We start from the raw sequence: 26,392 nt of genomic DNA on the forward strand, positions 1-26,392 counted from the left end.
GGGAATTTGTTAATGAAGCAAGTTTCTCATCAGAAAACACCAGTTCATCAGAACCTGGATCTTGGGGACGTGAATTGCAGTCCTGGCAGGAAAGGCGTCTCAGGCTGGATTGGTTTTTTGATTGAAACCAAGGAGGTTTAAAAGCTGTCATGTGAATAAAATGTCAGGCAGTTCTGACAGGAGGGACGGAGTAGCCAAAGCTCACGTGAGGTTTGGTTCAAGTCCTGCTCTCTGAGCTTCAGGGTTACTTCCAGTGGGTAAAATAGGGACAGCTTAAAATTTTCCTAGGTCTGACTTAAAGCAAAGCTGCTTTTAGCTGCTGTAGAGATGTCAGTGACTGCAAAATCCTGCAAACAGATAAGAGTCCTCAGGGTGATGCTAAGGTGCTGCGGGGACATGCCCCAAATCTCCAGACAAGGGGGATCTCCAGGCTGGCAGTGCAACTACGCAGGAGGAAGCCCTGGATGCTCCTCTCCATCTGGAGATGGAGCAAAACCCATCTGGACTTGAAGCACATCCATTTTCCCCCATGTCCAGCCAGTGAGGGCTTGTTGGGTAAGTCCTTCAGGACGGTGGCTGCAGGTTCATTTCGTTTGACAGTGGAGAGGAGGACACTTGTCAGTGTTATTGCCTTGATTTTGCTGTTGCTTGCGTGCAAGATCTAAACAGCACCAATCTGAATAGTCTTTTCAATAGAGCTTTTTCACAGCAGGGTAAAGGAGATTCCCTGCTAAAAACAAGCCCAGTGGCTTTAAATCAGAGTCCAGACATACTTATTTCCTTCCTGAGCGATATTGTAACACTAATTAGATCCAGCCATGAGGTCTCATCTTTAATATTTTGCAGTGCAATTCTATCAAGACTGTTCTGCAGCAGTTTTTGTTCTGGCAGGGTTTTGGAGAGGATAGACATCCCTGCACTGGATGATGGATTCGAGCCTGAAAATGCTCTGGCAGCAGCTGTTGGACCTTTCCCTATCTTCTTACCCAGGAAGCCAAGCTGGTCTTTGGCCCGAGTGAAAACATTTCATAATGTTGATGATGGGACTGGCAGCAAAGGGGTTGGGTGATGCAAATTTGGAAGTGTAGCTTCTGACGTGGAGAGTGCCTCTTTGCGAGGGCAAAAGGTGACGCACATGCTACCAGCATCCTCGCACCGCATCCCTCTCCGAAATCTCAGCAGGTAGCTAGGGAGGGTGGTGCTGTTGGGAGCACCATAAGCAGATGGAAGGGAGGGAGCCTTTGCAAGGGAAAACTGAAAAACTCTTTGAGGTGACCGTTTGCTCTGGTAGCCCAGCTTAATTCCAGGATAAATAACGCTGTTCTGTGATATTCTGCCAATCTGATCGCTCTCACAGTTTTAAAAGGAGGTGACAAATTTCCTGTCCTCTGCAGCGACCGATCTCTGTTCCAGCACAGACACGGCTGCATTGCAGGATAAAAACCCTCCTTTTGCCTGGGACCCTCTTGCAATGCAAAGAGAAGACCAGGAACCTCCTCACTCGCTTTGGCACATGCTTTCTCCCAGCAAAGGCCACCCCTGGAGCCTCAGCCCCCCCGTTTTCCCTTCGACAAACTCAACCCATCGCCCCTATTTAATCAGGAAAGGCTGCAAAGAAGGAGAGGCAAATAGGAACTTCCTCAGGCCTGGCTCACATCCCTTCCCCTTCCCTGGGTTGCTCGGGCTCCTTAGCTTTCTCATCCCGCCTTGGTAGGAGCAGGAGCCAGTTGGCGTAAGGCTCCGAGCCGGACTCAGCCTGCCGACGTAGGGTGTGTCACCCACCCACCCACCATTTCCTAAGTTATTCTTTTGGGTTTCCTTTTCTCACTATTAATAGAATTTTCAGCCAGTCTGAGCTGTTTCAACAAGGTGGGCGAGGGAGAGGGGGGAAGGAGGCGTTACCAAAATAGGAAGCGGGAAACTGTTGGGCAGGGAATTAGTCAGAGGAGCTGCGTGGAGAGGTGGTGGCTTCCGGTGGGTTGATGGGAGGACAGATGGGGCATGTCCTTTCACTTTGCGTTTTGCGTCGGCTTGCTTCTCTTTTTGTGCTCCAAGCTGTGACCTTTCCAAACAAGCTACTCCCCCCGAGCATCTTCCCCGGTCTGCAGAATGCCACGCATCTACGGCAACGAGGGCGCAGCCAGAGCATCCTCCATGGTTATGGTGGTGTACACCAAGCCACCAAGGCACCTTTCCTTTTACATTTTAGGTGCCTTTTCACATCCCAGCAATTCCTACATCAGCCCTGTCCAGGAGTACCCACAGCAGTGGGAACCAACGGTGGCACTTCCAGCCTCCCAAATATTGCTCACTGAGGGCTGAACAAGCCCATTGTGGTAGCTAGCAATAAGGGAAAGTTCTCTGCCCTCCGGGGTTGTCCCAATCGTGGAATCACCGTATCGCAGGCACGGTCATGGGATACACATATCCGGAAATGAAATCATGTTTTTTTTTGCAGCAGACTCATTTCCTCCGGGCTGTTTGGCCGCTGCGAGCATGGATATGTGCGTGGAGGGCTTGCACTCTCCTGCTGCGGGTCTACCCCGCAACCAGCACAGAATTGCAAGGTTTTGGGGTTTTCTGAGTGATACGGTGAGGCTCTGAGCAACCTGATCTAGTCGGGGATGTCCCTGCTCCTTGCAGGGGGGTTGGACTAGATGACCTTTGAAGGCCCCTTCCAACCCTAACCATTCTATGATTCTATGATTCCATATGTGGGAGAGGAGAGGCGCAAACCAAAGCGTCAGAGTCACTGCAACCAGTGCTGTCAAAATGCACCGGTAGCTGCTATATTACTCTAATTTTCCTTAAAATGAGGACTTGATGATGGTCTAAAAAGTGAGGTCAAACAAGTAGCCTTGCCCTGCCTAAATGCAGCCAGGAAAGTGAGGGTCAGTAGTTTTTTTTCTGCCTTCTGGAAAACAGAGTGAGGGACGCTGGCTGAAATTCGAGTGAACTTTCTTTGGGAAAGGATCTCATTCTGGTAAGGGGAGTGATAGCTCCCATCCTCCTTCCTACATCCTCCTTCTCTCTCATAGCATGTGTTAAATCCTTTTATCTCTGGGGCTCACAGCATGAAAGGGTCATTTGTTTCCCGCGAAAGGATATGCTGTATCTTTTGTGAGTAATTTTCATGCTGAAGGGGCACCGAACATAATCCTGTCCTGTCTGGCTGTTATTACCAGCCAGTCTGTGGTTACAGGGGTTTTCTCCTCCATCCACCAGATCCTTTTCAATTTCTTCTCTTGAGGGCAGTCGTCAGGCAATATTGGCCACCAGCCCAGGCAAACAAGGGCTCATTACCAGCTCTTACCCCCGGGTCTGCTGCCGAGATTTGGCGCAGGTAGCCAGTTAGGGAGGAAGAGAGGGAAAAAAAACAGTTCTCTGGTGTTTGAAAGAGATATAGCACGTGCGGAAGGAAAACAGCATCTCCTGGGCTTGCGGTGCTCTCGCTACTTGTTCTGTATTTGTTTCTGCTTTGGAATTAAGTATTCACTAGGCTTCTGAAAATGAGAGCCGGGTCTTCTGTGGGTGGTGAACCTGGAAGACAGCAAAAAAAAAAAAGCAACTTGTTTTTCCCCAGTCTAAATAAAATACATTTTTCCCAATGCTGCAGCGAGACAGAGTCCCTGGACAAACAACTAATGTTAAGCCCAGAGAAAAAAAAACTGCAGAAAGGTGTGCAGCCCCGTGACTGCAGCAGCGTCAGGCTCCTTGTGCAACAGCGGTGAGAAAACAAGTTGGTTTAATCCCACTGGAGAGAGAAGGTAAATTCCGATGACAGATGGGTGCCCAAAAATCTACGGGGATGGATAGGGGTGCCGATCCTCCATGGAAGGCTCCAGATGTAGCTGTGGCTGGTCTCCAGTGGCACACTGTGGGTCCAACCTGCAGTGGTGCGTGTTGCCTTGAAGAGCGTCAAGTTCACAGCCTTCCTGGATTTCCTCTTCCCAAGGCCATCTCCATGGCTGCTGTTCGCCACAGCCGTTGCGTTTCAGCCGGCACCAATAAAGCTTCGATACAGTCTGCTTTGAGACAAGCCAGCTCAAAGGAAGAAGGAAAGGGAAAATTTGGTAGCAGCCCAGCTGAGCTGGAGTGGAGGTTATTAAAGAAACATCACCTTCAGATCAAGTTTGGGACAGGAGATCTTTTGCAAAGGGCTTACCAGTGGTCCCATCCAGCCCGAAACAGCAAGAGTGGGCTTCTAGGGAGGGAATGGTGTGGTGAAGTGTTTTCTGGCTTATATATCATTTTTGTTGCTACTTGCCAAAGGGATGCAGGTCATTTTCCACCAAAGGAGAGTGATTTCTACCTCTGTAGCACTTAGCATCGCCTGACCTTATCCAGGCCCATGTAGTAGGATGGATAGTGTCCTACCTGCCTGTGTGGTCAGCACCCATTGAATCCATCCATCCATCCATCCATCCATCCATCCATCCATCCATCCATCCATCCCCAGCTCTGCATGGTGGCTCACCACTTCCAAGCAGGAGTGTGCTGACTTCTCAAGTTGCTTTCAGCCCACTTAAATCACTGGGCCTGGCTTAATGATGAAGAATAAATCGATCTTTTAACATCTCTTGACCTTAGCAGGAGAGGAGCACTGCGAGTGGATGCAGAGATATGGAAAGATAAAATCTTAGTAAGCTTTGCGAGCATCCACTTGAGTTTTGGTCCTTCTGCCCATTTCTTTTTTGGGCTGTACCACCCTGTGTCCCTTCAAAGAGGCCCCATTACCACCCTAGCCAGGGCAAGCCTGGAAGATCCTACCAGATTTCTCCATCAGCAGAACAACCCCTTGCTTTGGGCTTTTTCCCCCAAATTTTTGCTAAAAGTGGTGAAAACGTATCTGCAGCTTGCTGGGGAGGGATGGAGAAGTGCTGGTGGGAGGGATGCAGGTTTCTTGGTGCATGGGGTCCCAGCTGGCCATCGAGCCTGGCCCAGAGCCAAAGCACGGACCTGCCCCTTTCTCTTTTGGACCGAGTTGAATTCAATTGTCTTTTCAACCTCTCCTTCGGTGCATGTTTGCTTCCTGCCTCTCTGGGATGGGGCCGGGACACAAAAAGGAAGCGAGAGCAGTGGGGGATTTCCTCCACCTTCCTTCTGACCCTTTCTTTATTTACGTCTCTTTTATATTGGTTCTACCTTTAGGAGAATTTTTTTTTTTTTTTTACCTCCCTTGTTGTCAAAACCCCTGTCAAGCATTTACAACCCTATTTTTGGGACAGACCCATTTTGTGGCTAACTGGATACCTGGTCTCTAGCTTGGTGCAGCAGCCACCGACTCCCTCCTATCTTTTGCACCTGGGTTTCATCTGCTAGGTGCCCATGCCCGTGTTTTGCTTCCTTATCTCTTCTTCTGCTGCAGACAGTGGTCAGTCTATAGGAAATACGACTTGTCTCCACAAAAGCGCTTTTCCCGCAGATGTAGTGGCGATGTTTTCTCCTAAGTCCAGGGTTTCGTAAAATATTTCATGCTGCTAGTTTCAGTTAAACTCACATCGTGCTGGTGTTCTCAAAAATGGCTGCTCCTGGAAGCTGGTGAGGAAACAGGACAAGAAACTGTGCTTCAGGAAGGGATCTGCACATCTTTTCTTCTGGCTCTGCATCTCCTCTGAAGTGATCAGACAGTTGGACTGAATGATCATAGTAGGTCCCTTCCAACTGACTATTCCAGTCTCCTCTTTTCTTTTCTTTTCTTTTCTTTTCTTTTCTTTTCTTTTCTTTTCTTTTCTTTTCTTTTCTTTTCTTTTCTTTTCTTTTCTTTTCTTTTCTTTTCTTTGCTTTGCTTTTCTTTGCTTTTCCTTTCTTTGCTTTTTTTTCTTTCTTTGCTTTTTTCCTTTCTTTTCCTTTCTTTTCTTTTCCTTTCTTTTCTTTTCGTTTTTTTTTTTTGTTTTCTTTTCTTCTCTGCTCGGCTCTACTCACTCTACTCTGCTCTGTTCTACTCTACTCTTTTCCCTGTTCAGATGCCTACGCAGAGCCCAGCCGTAGCCTCTCTGCCTCCTCCAAACCCACCCTGTCCCCAGGCAGCTCCCGTGGGACCCCAAACCTGTTGCAGCCTCCCCATCCCAAATCCCACTCCCCAAGTCCTGTCTCAAACATACCGCCACACCTCCCTGGGGTCCTGATGTGGTGGAGCTAGATTTCCCCAGCAGTATGAATCTCAGAAACCCAAGCTTTCATCAGATCTTAGAAGCACAACCAGTGCTAGTAAGCAGGCTCTGTAAGAGAAAACGCTTTGCCAGTATTTTGCAGGAAGGAATAAAGCAGATCGTTGGAGAGCAGCATTGGGATATGGCTAAAAATAAAATCTTGCAAGTGTGACTCCTGTTTCAGAGGGTTGGAAATAATATACAAGTGCATCATGGGGCAAAAAATTTATCCCTTTTCTGCAAAGTCATCAAATGGAAGAAACTTCCACACCCCCCCCCCCCAAATCAGATTATTGTCTTGACCCCAGACAGATCCACGGATGAACTGGTTCCGTGCATCCCACGGTTCCTGAAAGGTGGAAAATTAGTTGAACCTTTCCTGAGGTGAATTTAAGCAAGAGCCCAGAGCTGGTGTTTACCGTGTGCAATGGGGGAAATTATCTCCACGGCAATTGATGGAGCTCCTGCAGTGATTACAAACAGAAAAAGGGACCCGAGTTTTTATACCAATCTAGAAGTGAATATACCACATTTCAGTCTTGTGGGACGTTGCAGAGCTCTCTGCAGTTGGAGAGCTCTTTTGCCAGACCAGCTGTCCTTCAGCTGCATCCCTCACTGAGAAATAGCTTCATAATTGGGAAATTTAAAGTATTCTTCAGAAACCAACTGCAGATCTCCTTATGTGTGATAATGTGAGATAACTGAGCAGTGGACAACCCTCTTTGCTTTGAGACTGAGGGGTTTTTTTTCCCCGTTCAGGTAATGTCAACTCTCAGTGAAATATTTCATGGATTTCCTCAAACACAAAGAAGACATGATAAAAGTAGCATTTCTACGTGATGTACAAATGCAATGTAAAAAGCATGGAAAAATTTCATGGTTCAGGTGGTGGCGTTAAGGATTTGCGTGGTACGTGTAGATGGAGCCCTTAGTTTTCCTGGCTTGCTTCTCTGTTTCCTAAATTCATCCTTTGATGTTTTTTAAGATTTTTCCTTTGAAAGTGAACACTGAATTTGAACATTTTTATGTTTATTAAAATAATGCACCTCTAAGTAAATGCTTTTTGTATTTTCATCATAGACTGGTTTGTATTGGAAGAGACCTTAAAGATTAGCTAGTTCCAACCCTCCTGCCCTGGGCAGGGACACCTTCCACCAGACCAGGTCACTCAAAGCCCCATCCAACCTGGCCCTGAGCACTTCCAGGGATGGAGCATCCACAGCTTCTCTGGGCAACCTGCTCCAGTGTCTCGCCGCTCTCAGTGGTTTGACTGTGGATTTAAGTGAGAGTGCCTATTTTGTTATGGTTTTATAGTAATTATCTGAGTTTGAGAGGAAAAAAAAAAAAAAAACCCTAAGTTGAAATGTGAGGAAGGAAAGAAAAAAAAGCTTGAGTTTGCAAAAAGAAAATAACTTTCAGAATGATCAGAAGTGTCACCTTATTTATCTGAGGTTTGTCACCACTTCAGAAATATGAGAAACCCTCGTAACAGGGTTGGACAAAGAGGATTTGGCGCATCCCTTGGCAGCTCCCTTACAAGGGTTGGACATACTTTATTTTGGGAATGATTTACAGTGCTCTGCATAGGAGCTGGTGCACCTCCCATCCGAGGGAGACCTGCCTTCTAGGAACCAGCAGGCCTTGCCCTCTTGCTCACCCTCCAGCCCCTTTGAAGCCCTGTGAATTTGACTTCTCCTCCTCCTCCTCTGCTCTACTTTCTGCTTGACACGGTGATACCAGAACGTGGCATTTGGTATGAGTATAGAGAGCATGAGACAAGCCCTGGGTGAATGACTCATGGTTTCTGGTCAGCATTTATTTTTACAAATGCCTATTCTGGGTGGAAACTAAGGGTAGTTTACTTAGTTCAAAGTTTATCTTGGCATTTTTACTTTTCCCTAGGTGTCAGCTCTCAGATTGTTATGACAGCTAGTCCAAGCTCAGGAGAAAATGGGCAGACCAGCACAACTACAGACACCAGCAAGGTGCAAGCGACCACCCCCACAAACAACCCAGGCAACCTGCCATCCCCTCCTGGGACATCACCTGCTGCAGTTCAAGGGACTACCCCCACAAACAACCCAGGAAACCCACCATCCACCCTTCGGACATCGCCTGCTGCAGTTCAAGGAACCACCCCCACAAACAAGCCAGGAAACCTACCATCCCCCCCTGGGACATCACCTGCTGCAGTTCAAGGGACCACCCCCACAAACAAGCCAGGACACCCACCATCCACCCTTCGGACATCGCCTGCTGCAGTTCAAGGGACCACCCCCACAAACAACCCAGGAAACCCACCATCCATCCCCACGATATCACCCCAAAAGGTCAGCTCTTCAACCAGCTTGGGAACCTCAACAGTCACCCCTGCTGCAAGCCCCAGCACGGTCCAGCAGAAGATCAGCTTGGGAAGCTCGGGAGCCACTACTGCTGTAAGTCCCGTCCCCACTCATGCGGACAGCCCTCCAGCCACCACAGGAGGTTTAGGGACTGCTGTCACATCCCCTTCCAATGTGGAAGCTCAGGGAAGCCAGCCTTCAAACCAGTTGACCAGCACCGCAGCGAGCACTGGAGTCACAACAAGCAGCCTTCCACCTGGGCTCAAGGACTCTGGTGTCTCTTCTCCCACATCTGTCACCAAGCAGCCCCACTCTTCTCCCAGTTCTGCAGTCCGGGGACTGGCCTCTTCCACCAGATCTGGAAGCACTGACACTTCTGTTACCCCTTTTGATGGATCTGTCTCCACCACCACTATTAAAGCATCTCTACCACCTGGCAGCATCAACAGGGTCTCAGAGGCAGCCACCACACCAACTGCTGGAGCAGGTACCAGAAGACGAGAACCTTGATTTCTTGGGTTGAGAGGCCCTTTTGTGGTCTTTTCCTTTGGCTACCCTAAACACCTCCTGTCATTATGGAGTGTCATTACTTCGTCTCATTTTAGGAGTCTCCATGACAACTGGGTGTTTAGGTCCCTGTTGTCATCGGTGGAGATCGAGTCAATGCAGTTAGTGAAATTCAAGGCATGAATCAACTGGCAAAGTGTAGACATTGGCTTTTGGATGAACCAAACTGAGCCTGAAGCACCATCAACTGCAATGACTTGATCTTCAGTGACTGCAAGAGGGAGCCAGCAGTGATGAGTTCAGAGTTGGTGAAACAGACTGACAGCACCCTGAATGCTGACTGTAGAATATCCCTAGTACAGCTGACAGCTTAGTGAAGGCTGTCTGGGCACGCACAGAAAATAAGCTTTAGATGACTAAGGAGATTTTGTGGCTAAACTCTGAGCCTACAACCCCTAAAGAGTCTAAGCAGTTAGGTGGGATATTCTCCATTGCTGCAGGGAGGTTGGCTGCTGTCTAAGCAGCATTATGAGTGTCCACGTGGTGTTCAGGATCTTGTCGAACACCATTAATATATTTTCTCTAGACATCTAGGGCTGTATAGAGCTATTTCAGTTCATCAGTGTCCTGGTGAGGCACAGTCTAGAGTCCCCTCTGGCATTTTGTATGGTAATGTTTACGCAGAAGCAGTCACATTGTGCGACTGTGAGGGCTCCATGGAGCCTTCCAGACTTGGATGGGATTGTGGCTCTGAATAAAAGCTGTGATGACACTGAAGCCCTTCATTATCCTCCTCTGGAGAAGGTTCTTCTTGACCCAATTTCCAGCTACATAAAATACAGAAGCCACTCAAAAAAATATCTCCTTCCCCCTCAACCTTCCAGCCCCTCCTTGCTGTCAGCATCACTAAATGGGCCAAGGTCTTAATGCAAGATCATCTTCACTGGCTTCATTCAAGTCACATTTTGAGCATGTTAACAGGCATTAGGATGTGAAATGGGTTCAGCCTGGAGAAAAGGAGGCTCCAGAGAGACCTTATAGCGGCCTTCCAGTGTCTAAAGGGGGCCTACAAGAAAGATGGGGAAAAACTCTTCAGCAGGTCCTGTTGTGAGAAAATGAGGGGTAATGGTTTTAAAATAGAAGGAGGTAGACTCAGATGAAACATCAGGCAAAATTTTTTTACACTGAGGATGGTGGAACACTGGCACAGGTTGCCCAGAGAGGTGGTGGATGCCCCATCCCTGGAAACATTCAAGGCCAGGTTGGACGGGGCTCTGAGCAACCTGATCTGGTTGGAGACGTCCCTGCTCCTTGCAGGGGGTTGGACTGGATGGGCTTTAAAGATCCCTTCCAACCCAAACTGTTGAAAACTGATCTTCAGCTGCTCACAAATGAACCTGTGTCAGCTGTATCCAGAGTCTAAAGGGAGCCTCCAGGAAAACTAGGGAAGGGCTTTGACAAGGGCATGTAGTGATAGGAGAAGGGGTAATGGCTTTAAACTGGAAGAGGGTAGGTTTGGATCAGATATAACGAAGAAATGTTTTACAATGAGGGTGGTGAGGCACTGGAACAGGTTGGCCAGGGAAGCTGCGGATGCCCTATCCCTGGAAGTATTCAAGGCCACCTTGGACGGGGCTTTGAGCGACCAGGTCTGGTGAAAGGTGTCCCTGCCCAGGGCAGAGGGGGTGGAAGGAGATGATCTTTAAGGTCCCTTCCAACCCAAACTGTTCTATAATTCTGTGTATCCTCTATACTGTATCAGTGTCTGTCTGCTTCTTTTTTTTTTGCTGTATACTGGGGACCCAGACCAGAGAAGCCATGACACTGGATCTGTGTCAACCAAACCTGCAACCACACCTGCTGACCAGAGACCTGCCAGTGCACAGCCATCAGCCCCAGCCCCAGGAGACCAGATAGTGAGCAGTGGTTCTGGCCACCAGCATCCTAATGCTTCTTTCCAAAATGAGGTAATGATGCCTGTGGGAAGGTGCACTTCGTAGTGGTGTCTGTTAATATTTAGCTGGCAACCCATGTACATATCAAGCCTGCAGCCCTTCTTGGTGTGCATGTCTAAGTCAGAGAGATCTGTCTTAGGAAAACATGAGGCAGCAAAATAATTCTACATTAAACTCCTTTCTCCTGTAGCTTTCCGGTGGAGAGACATGGAGGATGGAGGTGAAGGGGATTATGGTCTGGGTGCTGAACAGGGAAGAAGTGAAATTTAGAAAGAGAGAGGGAAGCATTATGGAGAGCAGAAGCAACCATGGTTGCCCAGAGAGGTGGTGGATGCCCCATCCCTGGAAACATTCAAGGCCAGGTTGGACGGGGCTCTGAGCAACCTGATCTGGTTGGAGATGTCCCTGCTCCTTGCAGGGGGTTGGACTGGATGGTGTTTAAAGGGCCCTTCCAACCCAAACCATTCTATGATTCCATGATGAGATTAAAAGGTCACAATTCCGTGTCAACTATTCGTGGATGACATTAGCAGAAAATAGTTTGGGAGTGTAACAGGGTCTCAAAACACAAACCAGGATAAGTAAAGGGCTGGGAAGGAGAGGAGAGGATCCCGTTTCTAGATGCTCAGCTTTTGTAGGGCAGGGCTGCATCATGGCCCACTGGCATGGATTTTCCTACTGCCGATTCCTGCTTTATCTCACACTGCAAATCCGAAGCCTGCTTTGGGAAGAGCATTAGCAAATGTCCCACAGACAACAACGTCAGTTATCTGTGAAAACTCTTTCCACATATAAAGGGTTGAGCGAAGGGCTCCTGGCCTGTCTCGTTTCCATAAAACGGATCAGAGCTTTGGCTGGATGTGTCCTGGCTTGGGGCAGTCTATTGTATCGGTGACCAACTGTCCTTCCAACCTATGTCAACGATTTGACAGTTGCTTTTCTTCTGTCTTTCCAGGTCATCTGTAAAGACCAGGTGCAAAATAATTTGCCCACCATGTACCTGAAAGAAGCTAAAACCTGTGTAAGTACTACTCTTTTGGACTTCTCTGTAGGGTTAGCAGCTGTGTTTCTGGTGGAGATCAGCTTTTAATCTGTGGTACTCTGAGCATGTGAGCCTATGGAGATGAGAGGAGCTTCATCAAAATAAGATGCAACCAGTTTTGGGGTGTAAAATGGTAAATGCAAACCCATACTTAGCAGTATCACCCGGTGGGGAAAACAGCATGAGGACAAAAGGTCCATGCGGTCTTCTTCAAGTAGAAAGACCAGCTGAGCCGAGACTGGTTTCAAAAAAGGAGCAATGGGAAATTTTAGAAGATGAAACTTTCCCTCCGCGAAGGCTAAGAGGAAAACTTCTTGCATTTGCAGAAGGGTGATAAGTTCATCCCAAGACCCAAGCAAAAAATGTGGAGTCCCTCACAGTTAGCGTAGGGTGACATGTGACTGCAGAGCAACTGGGAAGCACAGTAGCCTGGAGTTTGGGATTCAGTGTGCTCCTCGATGCTGTATCAACTTTCACTGGACCCTAAAGTGAGAGCAAAAGGCTCCATTTCATTTGTTCCAGACCCTCTGCAAGACTAGGGAGTAGTAAAATCTACTGCCAAGGTTGCGGAAAGGCAAGCCCAGCCCAAGACTATAGAATCACAGAATGGTTTGGATTGGAAGGGACCTTTAAAGGTCACCAACTCCAACACCCCTGCAAGGAGCAGGGACGTCTCCAACCAGATCAGGTTGCTCACAGCCCCGTCCAACCTGGCCTGGAATGTTTCCAGGGATGTGGCATCCACCACCTCTCTGGGCAACCTGGGCCAGTGTTCCACCACCCTCATTGGAAAAAAATTTTTCCTGATGTCCAGTCTGAATCTACCTCCTCTTTATATCTATACACCAAGAATCCTTCTTCTGATAGCTGGGTACTGTCTGCTGGGTTTTCTGAGGGATACTCACCCTCAAAATGATTCTTGTGGAAACTATGAGTTTCCTGTAAGAGGGAAGATACAATATATTGATCACTTTTGTATAGCTGAAGTTTTAAGTTTATGACAAAGAGGAAGAGACAATGCCACACGGCTGGTGAGGTCTTGATAGAGTCATTGTGTCTATGTGAGCTGTGGGTAGGGCATTATAATACTCTGGTTTCTGGATCTCCACACTGCCAAGGCAGCGTAAGCATTGAGAAATTGGCCCTTCAGGGACTTTCTCACAGCTTATGCTGCGCAGCATCAGAAATAGCTGCTCAGGTTCATGAACCTCTGCTGTCTTGTTTGTAGAATGGACTGACTTGACCTCACCGTACCATGGTGAGATGTAAAGTGAAGCCACATTGTGTTCATAAAACCTCTTGAGATACATGCTGAGACGAGCACCATCACTCCTACTGACCACAGTGAATCTTGAAATTCCCTGTGGCTTGGTGATGGCCCTGCCTGGTAGCCCTGGAGAGGGCTTGGACTTTCTGATAGCACCCACCATGCTCCTGGAGGAGGGGAAGCGCCTGTCCACTGCCATCTCATGGTCATCACCTTCCTAGTTTGGCTGCTGCTGGGTGTAAATGCTCTTTGCACCTGCAGAAGTGATGATGTTCTTAGATGTGCTACCCTTAATGCTGAGGATGACCCCAAAGAGGGACCCTGTTACCGTGATGCTTGTGGCCGAGATTCCACAGCAGGACAGCCCCTCCTGAGAGCATCCCCTGCCCCGCTTTGTGCAATGTCTGAACCTGCGGCCGTGTCCAGGCTGGGAAAGCTTCTCATCAAATTTTATATTTAATGTATAAAAATGTTTCATTAGATTGACAAAATCTAATTTTGGAGCCTAAAGCACCTGGGTAACTTATGACCATGCTGGTGTTTAATGCTTCCCTCCTCCGTCTGGGAGTAATCATGTTCTGTCCGCCCCGTGGCTTCGCTGGAGCTCTACTGGGTGGCTTTTTGGAAACAGGGATGGTAAGGCTGGGAAGCGCTGGTGCGCAGCGATGCGCCGGCAAGCTAAGGGGTGGGCGGACATCACAGCTTGGCATGGTCCATCGCTCCTCTCTGCCCGCTCCGTTGGGCGATGGCGCGCTGGAGCTGGCGAGCCAGCGAGTCTGCCGCCCCGTTTCCCTTCGATTCCTCCGGGCATAATTAACGAGCCGAAGCATTGTTAGTACAAAATGCCAATTACGCCTCGAAACAGCTGCAGAAAGACTGCAAGGGGGCATCCTCCCATAGCATCACTCTCCTTGGCTGCCAAAACACCTCCCACCCGCTTGCCGTTAACTTTCCACTCGGTGTATTCTTGAAAATTGCAACAAATTTTATGCCTCCCGAGCCCAGCAGATAACAGAGAAATGGCACGATCTGGTTTCCCTGCTTTGTAGGCCCAGTAAACAAGTCTCTAGCCAAATCTCGACAGCAAAGTGAAAAAATCCTTTGCATTTCGCAGCCCGTGGGAAAACAGGAAAGTGCACGCTATAAGGAGAAGTGTTCCAGAAACGGCTCAAAGCCTGGTCGGCAAGAATGAGCCGGAGATGGGGCGGCTTTGTACTAAAAGCTCAGCCCCAGAGAGAAGCTGTGGAAGCGTCGAGGGCATCGCGGGGGGCCGGTGGGGGGGAATGCGTCCAGATCACCTGTGGCAGGGAAGGGCAGACCATGCTGCCCCCAGTTCGTAGCTGGGCTCATTGGGCAGCGCTGGAGACGGAGGGACTCCAGCCAAACAGTTGGGACTGAACCAGGGAATGGCAGGCATTGCACCCCGCTGCGTCTCAGTTTCTCCAGCTGCAGTAAATACAAAAATTAAAAAAGAACCAAAATCCTCAAACTGTAAATCCTAAAAAAAAAAGGTCAACTGCATCATTGGAACCACTTTGCGGACCAAAGATGTTTTGTGGACTGGCTGGTTCCCAGCATCCTCCCTCTTCAGGTGATGCTTTTAACCAGTTTGGTCCATATTCCCCCACCCTCCCTTTTGCCCCTTCTCCTTCCTTTGATTACAGCAGGATCTTAATGAGTTTCTTACCAAGGTGTGTTAGCTCGATGCCTTGTATTCCATAGGATGACCTTCCCAAGGTCTGGCTCACTAGTGTATCTTCAGTTCTTCAGTTGGGTTTTCATAGAATCATAGAATGGTTCAGGTTGGAAGGAACTTTTAAAGGTCACTTAGTCCAACCCCCCTGCAAGGAGCAGGGACATCTCCAATCTGATCAGGTTGCTCAGAGCCCCGGCCATCCTGGCCTTGAATGTTTCCAGGGATGGGGCATCCACCACCTCTCTGGGCAACCTGTGCCAGTGTTCCACCACCAGTGTAAAATTCTTTTCCTGATCTCTAGTCTGTCTGATGTCTGTTGTTGGCTGCTTGGGGTGTTCGTGCCTTGGGATGGATTGATGGATGAATGGATGGATGGTTGCTCTGCTCCTCATCTCATCCCCAAAATGCGTTAGATGAAGCAAGAGGTGACCATGTCAGAGGCGGCTGGTGTCCCCTGAGTTCTGGTTGAACCATACAACCCTGTAGCCACCTTCCATGGGGCCAGCGTGGCTCCTCCATTGTGTCCCCAGCCAGGACGCAGATGTGCCCAGCGAGACAAGTCAGAGGACCAGAGCCTGCTGTGGCCGGGGGATGCAAAAGCAACAGCTGAACTATCTGGACTCGAACCCAGGTGCCCAAGAGAATTTGTGGTGTGACACCCACCAATCTGGGGACAGCAGAACAGTCCCCAGAGCAGTTGAAGGGACTCCCTCACTGAGCAGGGTTGTGTCCCCCTCGCCCCGTCCGGCTGGCGGGGGCAGTTTGTTGACTCAAGGGCCGTTACCTCATTCGGGGATGTTGGTTTTAGGTCCCCGCCAGTGTGGGAACCGGATTCGAGCTGCTCGGCAGCGCCTGTCAACTCCAGCCAAGGAATGCAAGCAGCTCCGGCAGCGGGAGGGCAGAGCTGCCGGGCTGGGGCATCCCTGCCCCTCTCCCACCCTGGCGAGGGTACATCCCTCCAGTTCAGCCTCAGAAAGGATTTAGGCACTGCTTACCATCTGGCAACAAAACAGTTTGATGCTCAGCTGAGTTTTAGCCTCCCATCTAATTTCCCTTCCTACCTTCCTAAAAAAAGGCATTTTAAAGGTTTTGTTTTGTTTGGTTTTTTTTCCCCCTCCTCTATGGGGTGGTAGAAGTGGGTTATTAAGGGCTGGGGGAAGGCAGAACTTTGGGAAAACCTGGGGAAGGAGGATGCAGGGAGGCAGCCGGGAGGCTTTTCATGCCTCTGCCAAGTAGAAAGCTGCACAGGCAGGGTTTGATAAACTGCGGGACATGTGAAGCGTAGGAGCACAACCCAGCGTCTGAAGATGATAAAAGCACTGCCTCGACCAAGCTGTAACCCTCTCCTCCCCAGCCCGCTGGGAACCAGCTTTCTGGGGAACGCTGCTTTGCCGAGGTCTTGCGGGCTGCGCTGGGCACAGGGCTGGGGCAGGTTTCCCGTCCAGCTCCTTTCCCAGGGATGCAGCCGGGATGGTGTGGGGAGCAGTTTCACCCCACGCAAAAGCGAAAGGACAGGCGAGGGCCAACAGCCATTTCCAGGAACAGCCGGGGCCTCCCGATGCTGAGCTCACCCTCGCGCTGTGCCCAGGGCAGGTCTTCCGCCTCGGGAAGTGGATCCTGTCTCCGTCGCCGCTTCCCAAATATTTAGATATGACAGTCTGTACACACAGGATCTGTGCACGCAGCATCCGTGCGCGCAGGAGGGCCATCGTCTCTACCCTACTGAGCTCCCAGCCTCTATGAAGCATCGAGCAGATGCAAAAAAAAGCCTCAGGAACATCTCAGAGGTGATGTGGGCTCCATCCACCCCTCTATTGTCCCTCTGGTGCTGAACCCCTCCAGGGATGCTCCAGTTTATCCGAAAGCAAAACACTTTCTCTTGCCTCTGCAGAGCCACAGAGCTGTGGGGAAGCCATAGGGAGGACGAGGACCCACATTGGTGGGGACAGAGGGCAGAAATGCAGGTTGTGGGGGGCTGCAGATGCCCACGGGGGCACAAGGAGGGTTGCACAGCTCCATCCTGCTCCCGCCATGGCCCCTTGGCCTCCCCTACACCGCTTCCCTTGGGGACCTGCTATTCCTGTAACACCAAAAGCTGCGGCTCTCAGATAAGGCCGGCGCAGGGCCCCAGTGAGGAATGGCAGCCAAGAGCTCGGCTTCTCGTAAAGAAACTACTTTTAAACTTTTCCTGTTCCCTGGGAGGGCCGGCGGCGGCCCGACGGCGCAAAGGGATGGGGGAGGATGGGGAGGGCGATGGCCGCAGCATCCCTGCCGATGGAGGGGGGGATGCTCCTCGGCGGTCCCCGGGTTGGGGGAGGGTGCTGAGCCCTTGCTGTCACTGCAGGCTGAATGGAGGACAGCCAGCGTCAACATCTCCTTCTTCGAGAGCTTCTGCTCCACGGGCCAGCACGCTTTCAACGCCAGCAGGGAGATGTGCACGGTGATACTGACCTCACACGAGCCCCGCTCCCAGCACTGGGCCGTGCAGGCGTTCGTGCGCTGTGAGTATGATCCCAGCATCGCAGCCCGACGGGGACGGGATGGGACTGGTGACCCCAGCGTGGGGATGGGCCCTGAGGCTTGGCAGAGCCCTTGAGGTCTGCTAGAGCTTGATCAAGGGGTTCCTTTCCTTGGGCTGCCCCATCTCAGTGTCTTGGGAGAGGCACAATGACCCCAGAAACGAGCTTTTCTCCCCTGTGAGTGCACTGGATCTCTCTTCCAGGAGAAAATATCCCTCCCAAGTGGTTAAAATCCACTTCCCAGCTCCAGTCCTTCCCCAAGAGACCATGGAGGGGAGTTTCTTGTCCACGTTTCAGCCCTTTGAGGAAATCCAGCTCAGCCTGAGGGTGCCCAAGCATTGCTTTAGCAGTAGGGAGCTGGAAGGATGGAGACATCACGCTGGCCTAGCATGAGGGGGAGGGAGGACTGAGCTCCATACTTATCCTCATCATCAGGGCAGGGGGTGGGCGGGTGGTCCAGCCTTCAGAACTCGACCACAGGCAGGGCACAGGAGCCCTGGGGACTAATCCTGCATCGCTCTGGCCTGGCCTGGAGTAGCCAGTTACAGCCCCTGACTGGTCCCACTCGTGAATTGCCCACCAAAGTGGAGGCCCCCATCAGGTGTGCACAGCCTGGGGCTGGGGGAGAGTGGGGACTGGGATCTCTGGGGCTGTCCCCCTGCCATAAGAAGAGGTCCCAGCTCCTTGTTTGGCTGTTGAGACACCTGCAAGGGTTAGCTCCATGCCTGCAGATCTCCATCCACCTCCTCCAGAAAGGACGTCATCCCATGGACTGGGAGGTGGTAGCACAACCTACCCCCCATCCTTGTGCTCACTGCAAATCTTTCTTCCCCAGTCCCTTTGGACCCTGAAAGTGTCCTCAAGGAGCTGAAGGAGAAGGACAAGTTAGAGGAGGTAAGCAGGTCCCCAGGCACAGTGCAGCTTCCCCACGGATGTTCCCCAGGGTGGGTGGCATGGGAAGCCCTCCTCGGGGCCTGACCCATCCCTTCTGTGGCAGCTCGGCATCGCCAACATCACCTATGGCAAAATGGAAGGGGAGATGATAATCAACGATGAGTTCAGCACCCCCCTGATCATCACCATCGTCACCCTGGCCGGCTCCCTGCTGCTGATCGCAGCCATCTACGGCTGCTGCCACCAGCGCTTCTCCCAGAAGAAGGACCAGGTAAGGTGGGACGAGGGTGAGACAGATACCCTGGGACTTTTTTGTCCCAGAGGCATCTTCAGGAGATGAAGATCATCAATGTTGCCACCTCTGCTGGTGGCTCCCCCAGCGGGCATCACCCTTGCGTGTTGCTCAAGGGTTGCCCAAGCGCTGTGGATGCTCCGGAGGGGCAGGAGCAGGGGGTGTCAGGGTGGGAGGCAGCCAGGATAAAAATTAGGGAAAGGAGGGGCTTGTGGTGGTGGGGTATGGCAACAAGCAGCATCCATCCCTACTACCACCTAGGGATGGGTCATAATTGTGACAAGAAAAGCTTTTTTCAACCAACAACTCCTTCCAAACCCATCTATCCCTCCCAAAACAAAAACAAAACCAAAAAAAAATATCTCAGAAATACCTTCATCAGCAGGGCTGGGTGCCCAGCATCACCCCGATGCCTTCCCAAGGGTGCCAGGGGCTGTAGGGAGCCCACGGCTGTTGGCAGGGTGGGAGGACGGCAGGAGGACGGCCGCAGGAGGGCATCGACGCTGCACGGCTCAGCCTTTAGGAGAGCTGGGCCAGGGCCAAATTTCAGAGCGGCAGCAGGATTTAAGGAAGAGCAGACACGGCGGGGGGAATAATATAATTTTTAACTCAGGAAGCAATTCTGAGTGATTTTAGCGTAACATCCGCCTGCAAGGACTGGCCGTTCCCACGCCCTGCAGCACCGGTGGGGAGAGCTCTGCCACGGACCCGCGGTTCGCGTCAGTCCCCGCTGCTCTTGATGAGGATGTAGCCCTGGAGGAGAGACAGCAACAGAAAATAGCCAAAAAAAAAAAAAAAAAAAATTAGGCCCAATGATGCAATTAGGGTAAACAGCTCTCAGGATGGAGAGGCAAACCCCTGGGTTCTACTTTGAGTCGTTTCCCCCTAAATCACCTTGTCCTCCCCTGGGGGTCCCAACCTCTGCCCTGCGTGCCAGGAGCTGCATGAAGGTGAGGGATGAGGCAGCCTTGGCTTTAAATATTTGCAGTCTAACAGAGATGAACACAGGAGGCAGGGGAGAGCAAACCAATGCCAGTGTCAGGCTTGTTTTTGCAAGGTTTGATTGTTCGAGAGGGAACGGAGGGGGATGCAAGACCTCGGTAGATATTTGACCTCAGCTGTGGTCCCCTTGGAGCTTATGGGGTTTCGCAGCAGGACCATCCCTCAGCCAAAATCTCCCTGGTCAGAGTGAAAAACATCCCAGCAGGGACAGAGAACAGCATAACACTCCCGCTCCGTGCTGTTCAGAAAACAGGTAGAAATTGGGTATTTTTAGCAACAGGAATGCGTGTCCCTCAAGGGACACGCTGCAGAGGAACATGTACCAGCCCCGGCTGGATGCTCTGGAGGTAAATACCCACCAGCCACAGGGTAAGGTAGTGAAAACAAAGCAAGGGATGCCAGTTCCTCGGTACAGCTCTTGCCCAGAGCATAGGGAAGGATCTTTTTCCAAGCAGTTGCAATAGGTTTTTAGAAAATCAAACACATTTCTCCTTTCTGGATTTGTTTTTGGGTTGTTTCTTTTGTTTTCCTCCTGCTTCTTTTCCAAAAATGACTTGAAAGCTTGTTTTTTTTTTTTATTTTTATTTTTTCTCCAATCTTCCCTTCCCCCTCCTTTTAAACCCTGCTGTTGTTTTACCTTGGAAATAACCAGCACGTCCACCCTGATCTCCCCGGGTTTGATGATGGACATGTGGCCCTGATCTTTAATGTGAGTTCCAACACAGGGATCGGAGGGGCGGGCGCCGCATCCGTAACACCCTCAGCTCTCACCCCCGGGCGCTTGGGTAGGGTTCAGTAGCTTTTAACAGGACTAAAGCCTACTAAAGCCCAGCTTTAAAGACCCCTTTCCCTTGCTGCACGGCGTGGGAGGGGTGCCTCGCTGCGGCAGGGAGAAAGCGCTGCCTGAGCATCCATCCGTCAAGGGGTTGTACCCGCAAACCCCACGGGGCGAAACAGCCCCTGCGAGAGCCCAGGTGCCTCCTCTGCTTTCGAGCATCGTCCCTGCCTGCATCCCACTCACAACGTGCAACCCGAGGGACCCCCCAGCAGCATCTTCGCGGCCCCTCTGCTAGCGCCAAGCCCTGCGGTTTCACTTCTCCATCCCTTTCTTTCTCCATGGATTCCCTCCCACGCCTGTCTCCTGACATTTATTAGGAGCACTGTAAGAAATCAAGCTGTAAATCCAGGCAGATTTTAACAGGGGTGCTGATTGAGAGCCCTGCGCTCCCCAAAAAAGGGCTGACAGAGGACTGCAGCTCCCCAGTGAATCCCTCTGGGGTGGGAAGGGGAAAAAGGAGCTGCTGTGGCAAATGCAAAATTGGGATGAGGGTGTGCCGGGGGCTGAAGGGCTGTGTCAGAGGCTGGAGCACAACGTACCAAAGGACCACGGTGATGCAGTGCCTGATTCATCCATGAATCAGTCAGAATCACACATGGCCCAAAAGAAAGGGACAGGAGAGGCTGTTCCTGGTGGAAACTTGCCTGGTTTCCACCAAGAGCTCCAGAATGGGGCTCCAGGGTGATGCTTACGGAGAGGCAAATGGGCCAGCAGCATCCACAAGGTTGGAGCTGCCCCGAGTCGAAAGGTAAAATAAAGAGCAGCTAAAAAGGAACAGGAAGGGAGAAAGGGGAGGGGAAGGATGGAATCAAGTTGGGGAGGCAGGAGTGAGGATGCAGAGTCAGGGTACAGCAATGATGCTCAGCCTTTTCTCAAGGTCCCAGGGGGATGGAGCCACAGGTCCACAGCCAGCCTGAAGCTGGCAGCTGCTCTTGGAGGTTTCCCACATGTCTCTGGCTGCTCTTTCCTCCTTCCCACCATTAGCAGAGTCTTTCTCACCAGCTCCATGCTATCTCCTCGCTGCGCTGGCGCTGACTGCAGCCCCCAGCCTCAATCTCACCGTGAAAGTTCCTATATGTAGTGATATACATCTTCTACGGGGCAGCAGCCGTGGTTGGCTGGGAGGTGACAGCCCCAAGGCGGCATGCACAACATGGCCAAGCCGTTTTTCACCGGGGTTTCTGGGTTTTCTTTCCTCACAGCAGCGTCTGACAGAGGAGCTGCAGACAATGGAGAACGGCTACCACGATAACCCCACGCTGGAAGTGATGGAGACCTCCTCCGAAATGCAGGAGAAGAAGGTGAACCTCAATGGTGAGCTAGGGGACAGCTGGATTGTTCCTCTTGACACCCTCATGAAGGAGGACCTGGAGGAAGAGGAGGACACGCATTTATAGGATACAGGACTCGATCAAGCAAAAAACAACCACTCTCCAAAAAACAACCCTTAAACACGCATGCACACTCCAAAACAAGGCAAAATTCCCAACAACTCCCAGAAAATCCCTTAAAGAACTAATTGCCCCTCGTGCCACCATGTGGGGTGCAGGATGGAAGAAGTAGGGACATGAGAAGACACCTCTGGGGTATGTCATCAACACAAGCCACTGCATCCAGACAAGAACCCTCCATCACCCATGGGTGCACAGCAGGACCTACCACACCAAACCTGACCAGCCACGGATAAACGGGGTGGCTTTGCTCCCAAAGAGCTGCTGGTGTCAGTGTCTCCTCCAAGCACGTCCCTTCCCATCCCACGTCCAACCACCCAACTGCAGCCTTCAGCTATCAAGCAACTCAAAAAGTACAAAAAAAATAAATACAAATAGGATGGGAAAGGGAGCACAGCTCCTGACAGGAAAGCTGGCAATTAGAGCTAGAAAAATCCTCTGGCCCACGCGGTTTAGTCATCACTCTGCTCTCCCTGACGTGAAACGCCCAGGTATCAAGCGGAAAAAGCTGGAACAGCCTGTTCCTTTTTAATCCAGTTTCCATCCTCTCCCCATGAACTGCCGGCTAAAACGCACAAGAGCCCCACCGTGTGCCATAGGGAAACGAACGCATCGATACCCGGCTGGGCAGGGGGGATGCAGCAGTGCCAAGCGATGCTCGGTCCCGTGCCACTGCCAGCTGCGCTGCAAAAGGCTGCGGGATGGAACCTGCACCCAAGTTGGAGACCAGAAAAGGTGCAGCAGCTTCTCGTATGGATGCGAAGGGGAGGGAGAGGAAGAGGAGTCATCCTTGAGTCCATCCCTCCTAGGAAGGGTGTAACGAGACCAAGAGCAATGCCTGGTCGCTAGCCCAGGCACGAGGTTGGGGGTTTCGTGGTGCAGGAGCCCAGCTCCGGCGCAGACCAGCTCTGCCACTGCATTTCGCTACAGAAGTGTTGATCGCCTTCCAGTAATTATGCAGCAGCATCTCACAGCCCACACCCATCCTCCCCTGAGGCCACAGGTTACACGCACCGTGATGGTTTGTGGTTTTTGTGGTCATGTTTTCCTGCACGAGCAGCAGAAGAGAGCAACAGAAGCACAAGCCAGGTAGCTTGGTGGTATAGAGTTTTCCATCGGTACAGCCCTTGGCGTTTCCTCCCCATGAGGTTTATAAGCTCAGTCCACACTCGTAAGCTCTTCAAAAGTCAGTAAAACAGCAGAGACCTGCAAAGAAACTTCCAGCTCAGCAGGAAAAAGCTGGGACAGAGCTTCATCCTGCAGCTCAGCCCTGTCAGAGGCAGGGATCAGAGCGGGGCTCTGTCCTCCAGCACACAGAGAAGAGGACCAGAAGGTCACTTGGACAAGTGCGTCTCCCAGCACATGAGGATGGTGGTGATCATGAGCCCTCCGTAAGGCAGAGGAGCTGCAGATGGAGAGCGATTCCCCAGCACAGCCCTTCCTCTCCCCTGCTTGCCATAAACCCTGCATTCGCCAACGCACGACGGGGTGATTTCCTTCAGGCTCTGCCACCCGCGAGGTCAACACCACGGGATCCGCTCCCATGCCCACCCTGAACCAGGGGAAAAGTGGAGCCAAGCAATGGAAAGCCTGGGGAAATCCAGGTCAAGACGGTCCTTGGGTCTCCGTCACGGAGAGGGCTGGGTTTGTTTGGTCAGCACCAGGACTGGTGCTGGCAGAAGATGAATCTTCTCAAAGGGCCTGGCTCTTCTCCCTTCTCTCCTGCACCCAAGGGCAGAGTTTGAAGTGTTCAAATCCATATATTTTTGTATGTAAATATTCCTGCTATTCATTAGCAATGTATTCAGCACACTTCACCTATCTGTGCACTGCTCTATGGGGAAGTAATTTTGGAAGCGGGGAGGGAATAAAAAAAAGAAGAAAAAGCTAGAGACCAGTCTGGTAGGGGATCAAAATTCAACACCAAGCAGGAAAACACCTCCCGCCCAGATAACCCCACGCCACGGCTTTGTCCCCACTCTGGCAGCATCAAGTTCAGCTCTTTAACGTTGCAGCAAGGCTCAAAGAATCGGTCTCGGCGTTCGCAGTTACGTTTGTGAGCACGTTTGCTTCCCAGTTGCTCTGAGAGACGAGCGGCGGGTCAGTGACCTTGTGTTTCTGTCCTCAGCAGAAAACAAACGCGGTGAAAACCCGGGGCAGCAGCCAGGCTTTGGCCACAGGCGCTGCGCGGCCGTAAGGATGCCCCTGGCCAAGCATCTCCAGGCAGTCGGGTTTTGGCATGTGCCTAAAGATCCCCCTTCCCAGCGAAGAGATGCCAAAGTGCTTTAATGAATCAGGTCCAAAGACTTTCCAAGAGAACCCTACAAAGGCTTAAGATCAAGCAACCTTAAATCTTTCCGAGCAGAGACCAGTGAAGATATTAACTGCTCAGCAAGTGCTTATAGTGATTTATATTTGAATAGGAATTGTACATTTATTTATTTTTCCAGACACCATATTTTTAAACCACTAATATTTTATAGTCAATTTTTCCTTCCCCTATTTAAAGAACTATTTCCACAGAAAAAAAAAAAAAAAAAGCTGTATGTTTTTTATGTTGAGAACATTCTTTTGCAAAAAAAAAAAATCAGGTAGGAAATGCAGTGATGAGCATCTTTGGCCTTAACCCTTCCCTTTGTAGACTGTAGCCATAATTGTTAGACCAAAAATAATAATAAAACAAGTCACCCAGGCATTTCCTCCCTCCCTGCCCCTCCTCCCTTCCCTGCGCTCCTCTCCTCTTCCCCGCAGCAGCTTTAACACACACCACGTTGTACAAAGAGATTACTGCTCTTACCTTTTGGTGAGAGTTCTACAAGCAGCCCAGATATCCTTGCAAGAGACTTTTCTATTTTCAGATTCACGAGGAATGTGTAAATATTTTAGGACCATTTATCTCCCGCTCGCGGTGCCATGACCCAGCTGATGAGGTTGATACTGTGACTGTTGCCTACAGAAGACGTACAGGAGAAGATGTAATCCATAAGGGACTGCAGAAGGAGCATCTGCTTCCCAAGGCGGCTACCCGTTGAACCTTGCACATATACTAGAGCTCTTACGTACTGTACAGCAGCATCTCTCACGGGGACAGGAGTCTGATTTACACTGGAATTTACTGAGGAACTGGATTGTAGAGATTCTTATTGCATTTTCCTACAAATATATTTTGAAAGCATCATGTATTTCTGTCAATAAACATTCTTATGTAAAAGACCTGTTTCTTGGCTGAGTGAAATGGGGTGGGGGTAGCACGGCTATGGTTTGAGCTCGTTCAGAAACCCAGCACAGGCTCCGCGTGGTCCTGCTAGCAAGAACACGTGAAAACATGGGACAAGCAAGAGCAAAACCAACCCAGACCTTCAGAGGTAGCCAGGCACGGAGGACCTTGTATTTTTCCCATGCAGAATAAAGTAGGAGATTGGTGAAAAATTTCCCTTCATCAAAAAAATAGAAAACCCAGAGGGGTGGGATGCTCAGCTGATGTGGGCGAGGGCAGTCCCACCATGGTCAGAGGGCTTGTTTGAACTATCAGTGTCATCAGGCTCACGTCTGAGGGAAGGGAGAGGGAACTGGCCAACGTTTCTGTATTTCATCCTAATTCACTCCCAGCCTGCAACCCCTCCTCACACTTGGGTCAGGCGGTGGAGGAGGGAATCAAACCTCACATCCCTAAGCCAAGGAAGGAGGGCCATCACGCAAAGGGAACAGCAGGGTCAGCAGCAACATGGGCAGTTCCACATCTCCATTTGCCTTCAAGTGCACAAAATAAAATATTTTGTTCCAAGTTAAGTTTCCACTTTGCGAAGTAAAAAAAAAAAACCAAAAAAACCAACAACAACAAAAAAAAGAGGAATTTGGTTTGATTCAAATATTAAAAGCCCATGGTTGGCATCAGCCTATGTTCTAACTCCGTGTTCCTCCTCAGCAGAAGTTCTTGCAACTGCTAAGCACAAGCAGGATTTATGGGATACTGACCCAGCCCATCGGCGATTTCAGGGAACAGGATATTTTCTCAGCTGTTCTGCAGCGCAGAGGGACACGGCAGGCTCCTCCAGCAGGAACAGTGCCTGCTGCCCAGACAGAACGCATCACCGGTTTCACAGTTTCTGCACCGCTATGAGAGCTTCCCAGGCATTCTTCCATTCTCAGAAGCAGGCGATGTCAGAACGAACAGATCTTAAATCAACACCCTTGCTAGCATATACATTTTTATTAAGAAAAAAAATGAACAAAATACATTCTCTCCTTATGTACATTACATACAGCATAACTACATTTGTAGATATTCCTCATATCACTCATTCATTTATGTACAGCGTGGGGCTTGCATATCAACCCAGAAATTATCAAAGATGATTTATAGCAAGGAAGAAAATTAACACTCCAGGCTGAACAAAGATCATCTGTTTATCTGTAAAGAAAAGGGCAGGATGGG

The 26,392-nt window shown here is 50.5% G+C and overlaps 1 protein-coding gene across 3 annotated transcripts in view; it reads left to right on the forward strand.

The window, feature by feature from the left end:
- Nucleotides 1–23,843, forward strand: part of PODXL (podocalyxin like) — a 45,101-nt gene extending 21,258 nt beyond the window's left edge. Inside the window, exons 2-9 of one of the 3 annotated variants that reach the window (XM_086744568.1) lie at nt 8,055–8,981; nt 10,808–10,968; nt 11,912–11,977; nt 17,306–17,462; nt 18,316–18,374; nt 18,478–18,645; nt 20,321–20,377; nt 21,709–23,843. In XM_086744568.1, coding sequence (XP_086600694.1) covers nt 8,055–8,981; nt 10,808–10,968; nt 11,912–11,977; nt 17,306–17,462; nt 18,316–18,374; nt 18,478–18,645; nt 20,321–20,377; nt 21,709–21,903 — 1,790 coding nt within the window. In that variant the 3' untranslated portion in view covers nt 21,904–23,843. The remainder of the gene's footprint in view (nt 1–8,054; nt 8,982–10,807; nt 10,969–11,911; nt 11,978–17,305; nt 17,463–18,315; nt 18,375–18,477; nt 18,646–20,320; nt 20,378–21,708) is intronic. The other 2 variants (XM_086744575.1, XM_086744581.1) reach the window with 2 other exon arrangements.
- Nucleotides 23,844–26,392: the final 2,549 nt, after the last annotated feature.

Source organism: Chlamydotis macqueenii, chromosome 1, assembly GCF_036417535.1.
Source record: "Chlamydotis macqueenii isolate bChlMac1 chromosome 1, bChlMac1.mat, whole genome shotgun sequence".
NCBI classification, from domain to species: Eukaryota; Metazoa; Chordata; class Aves; order Otidiformes; family Otididae; genus Chlamydotis; species Chlamydotis macqueenii.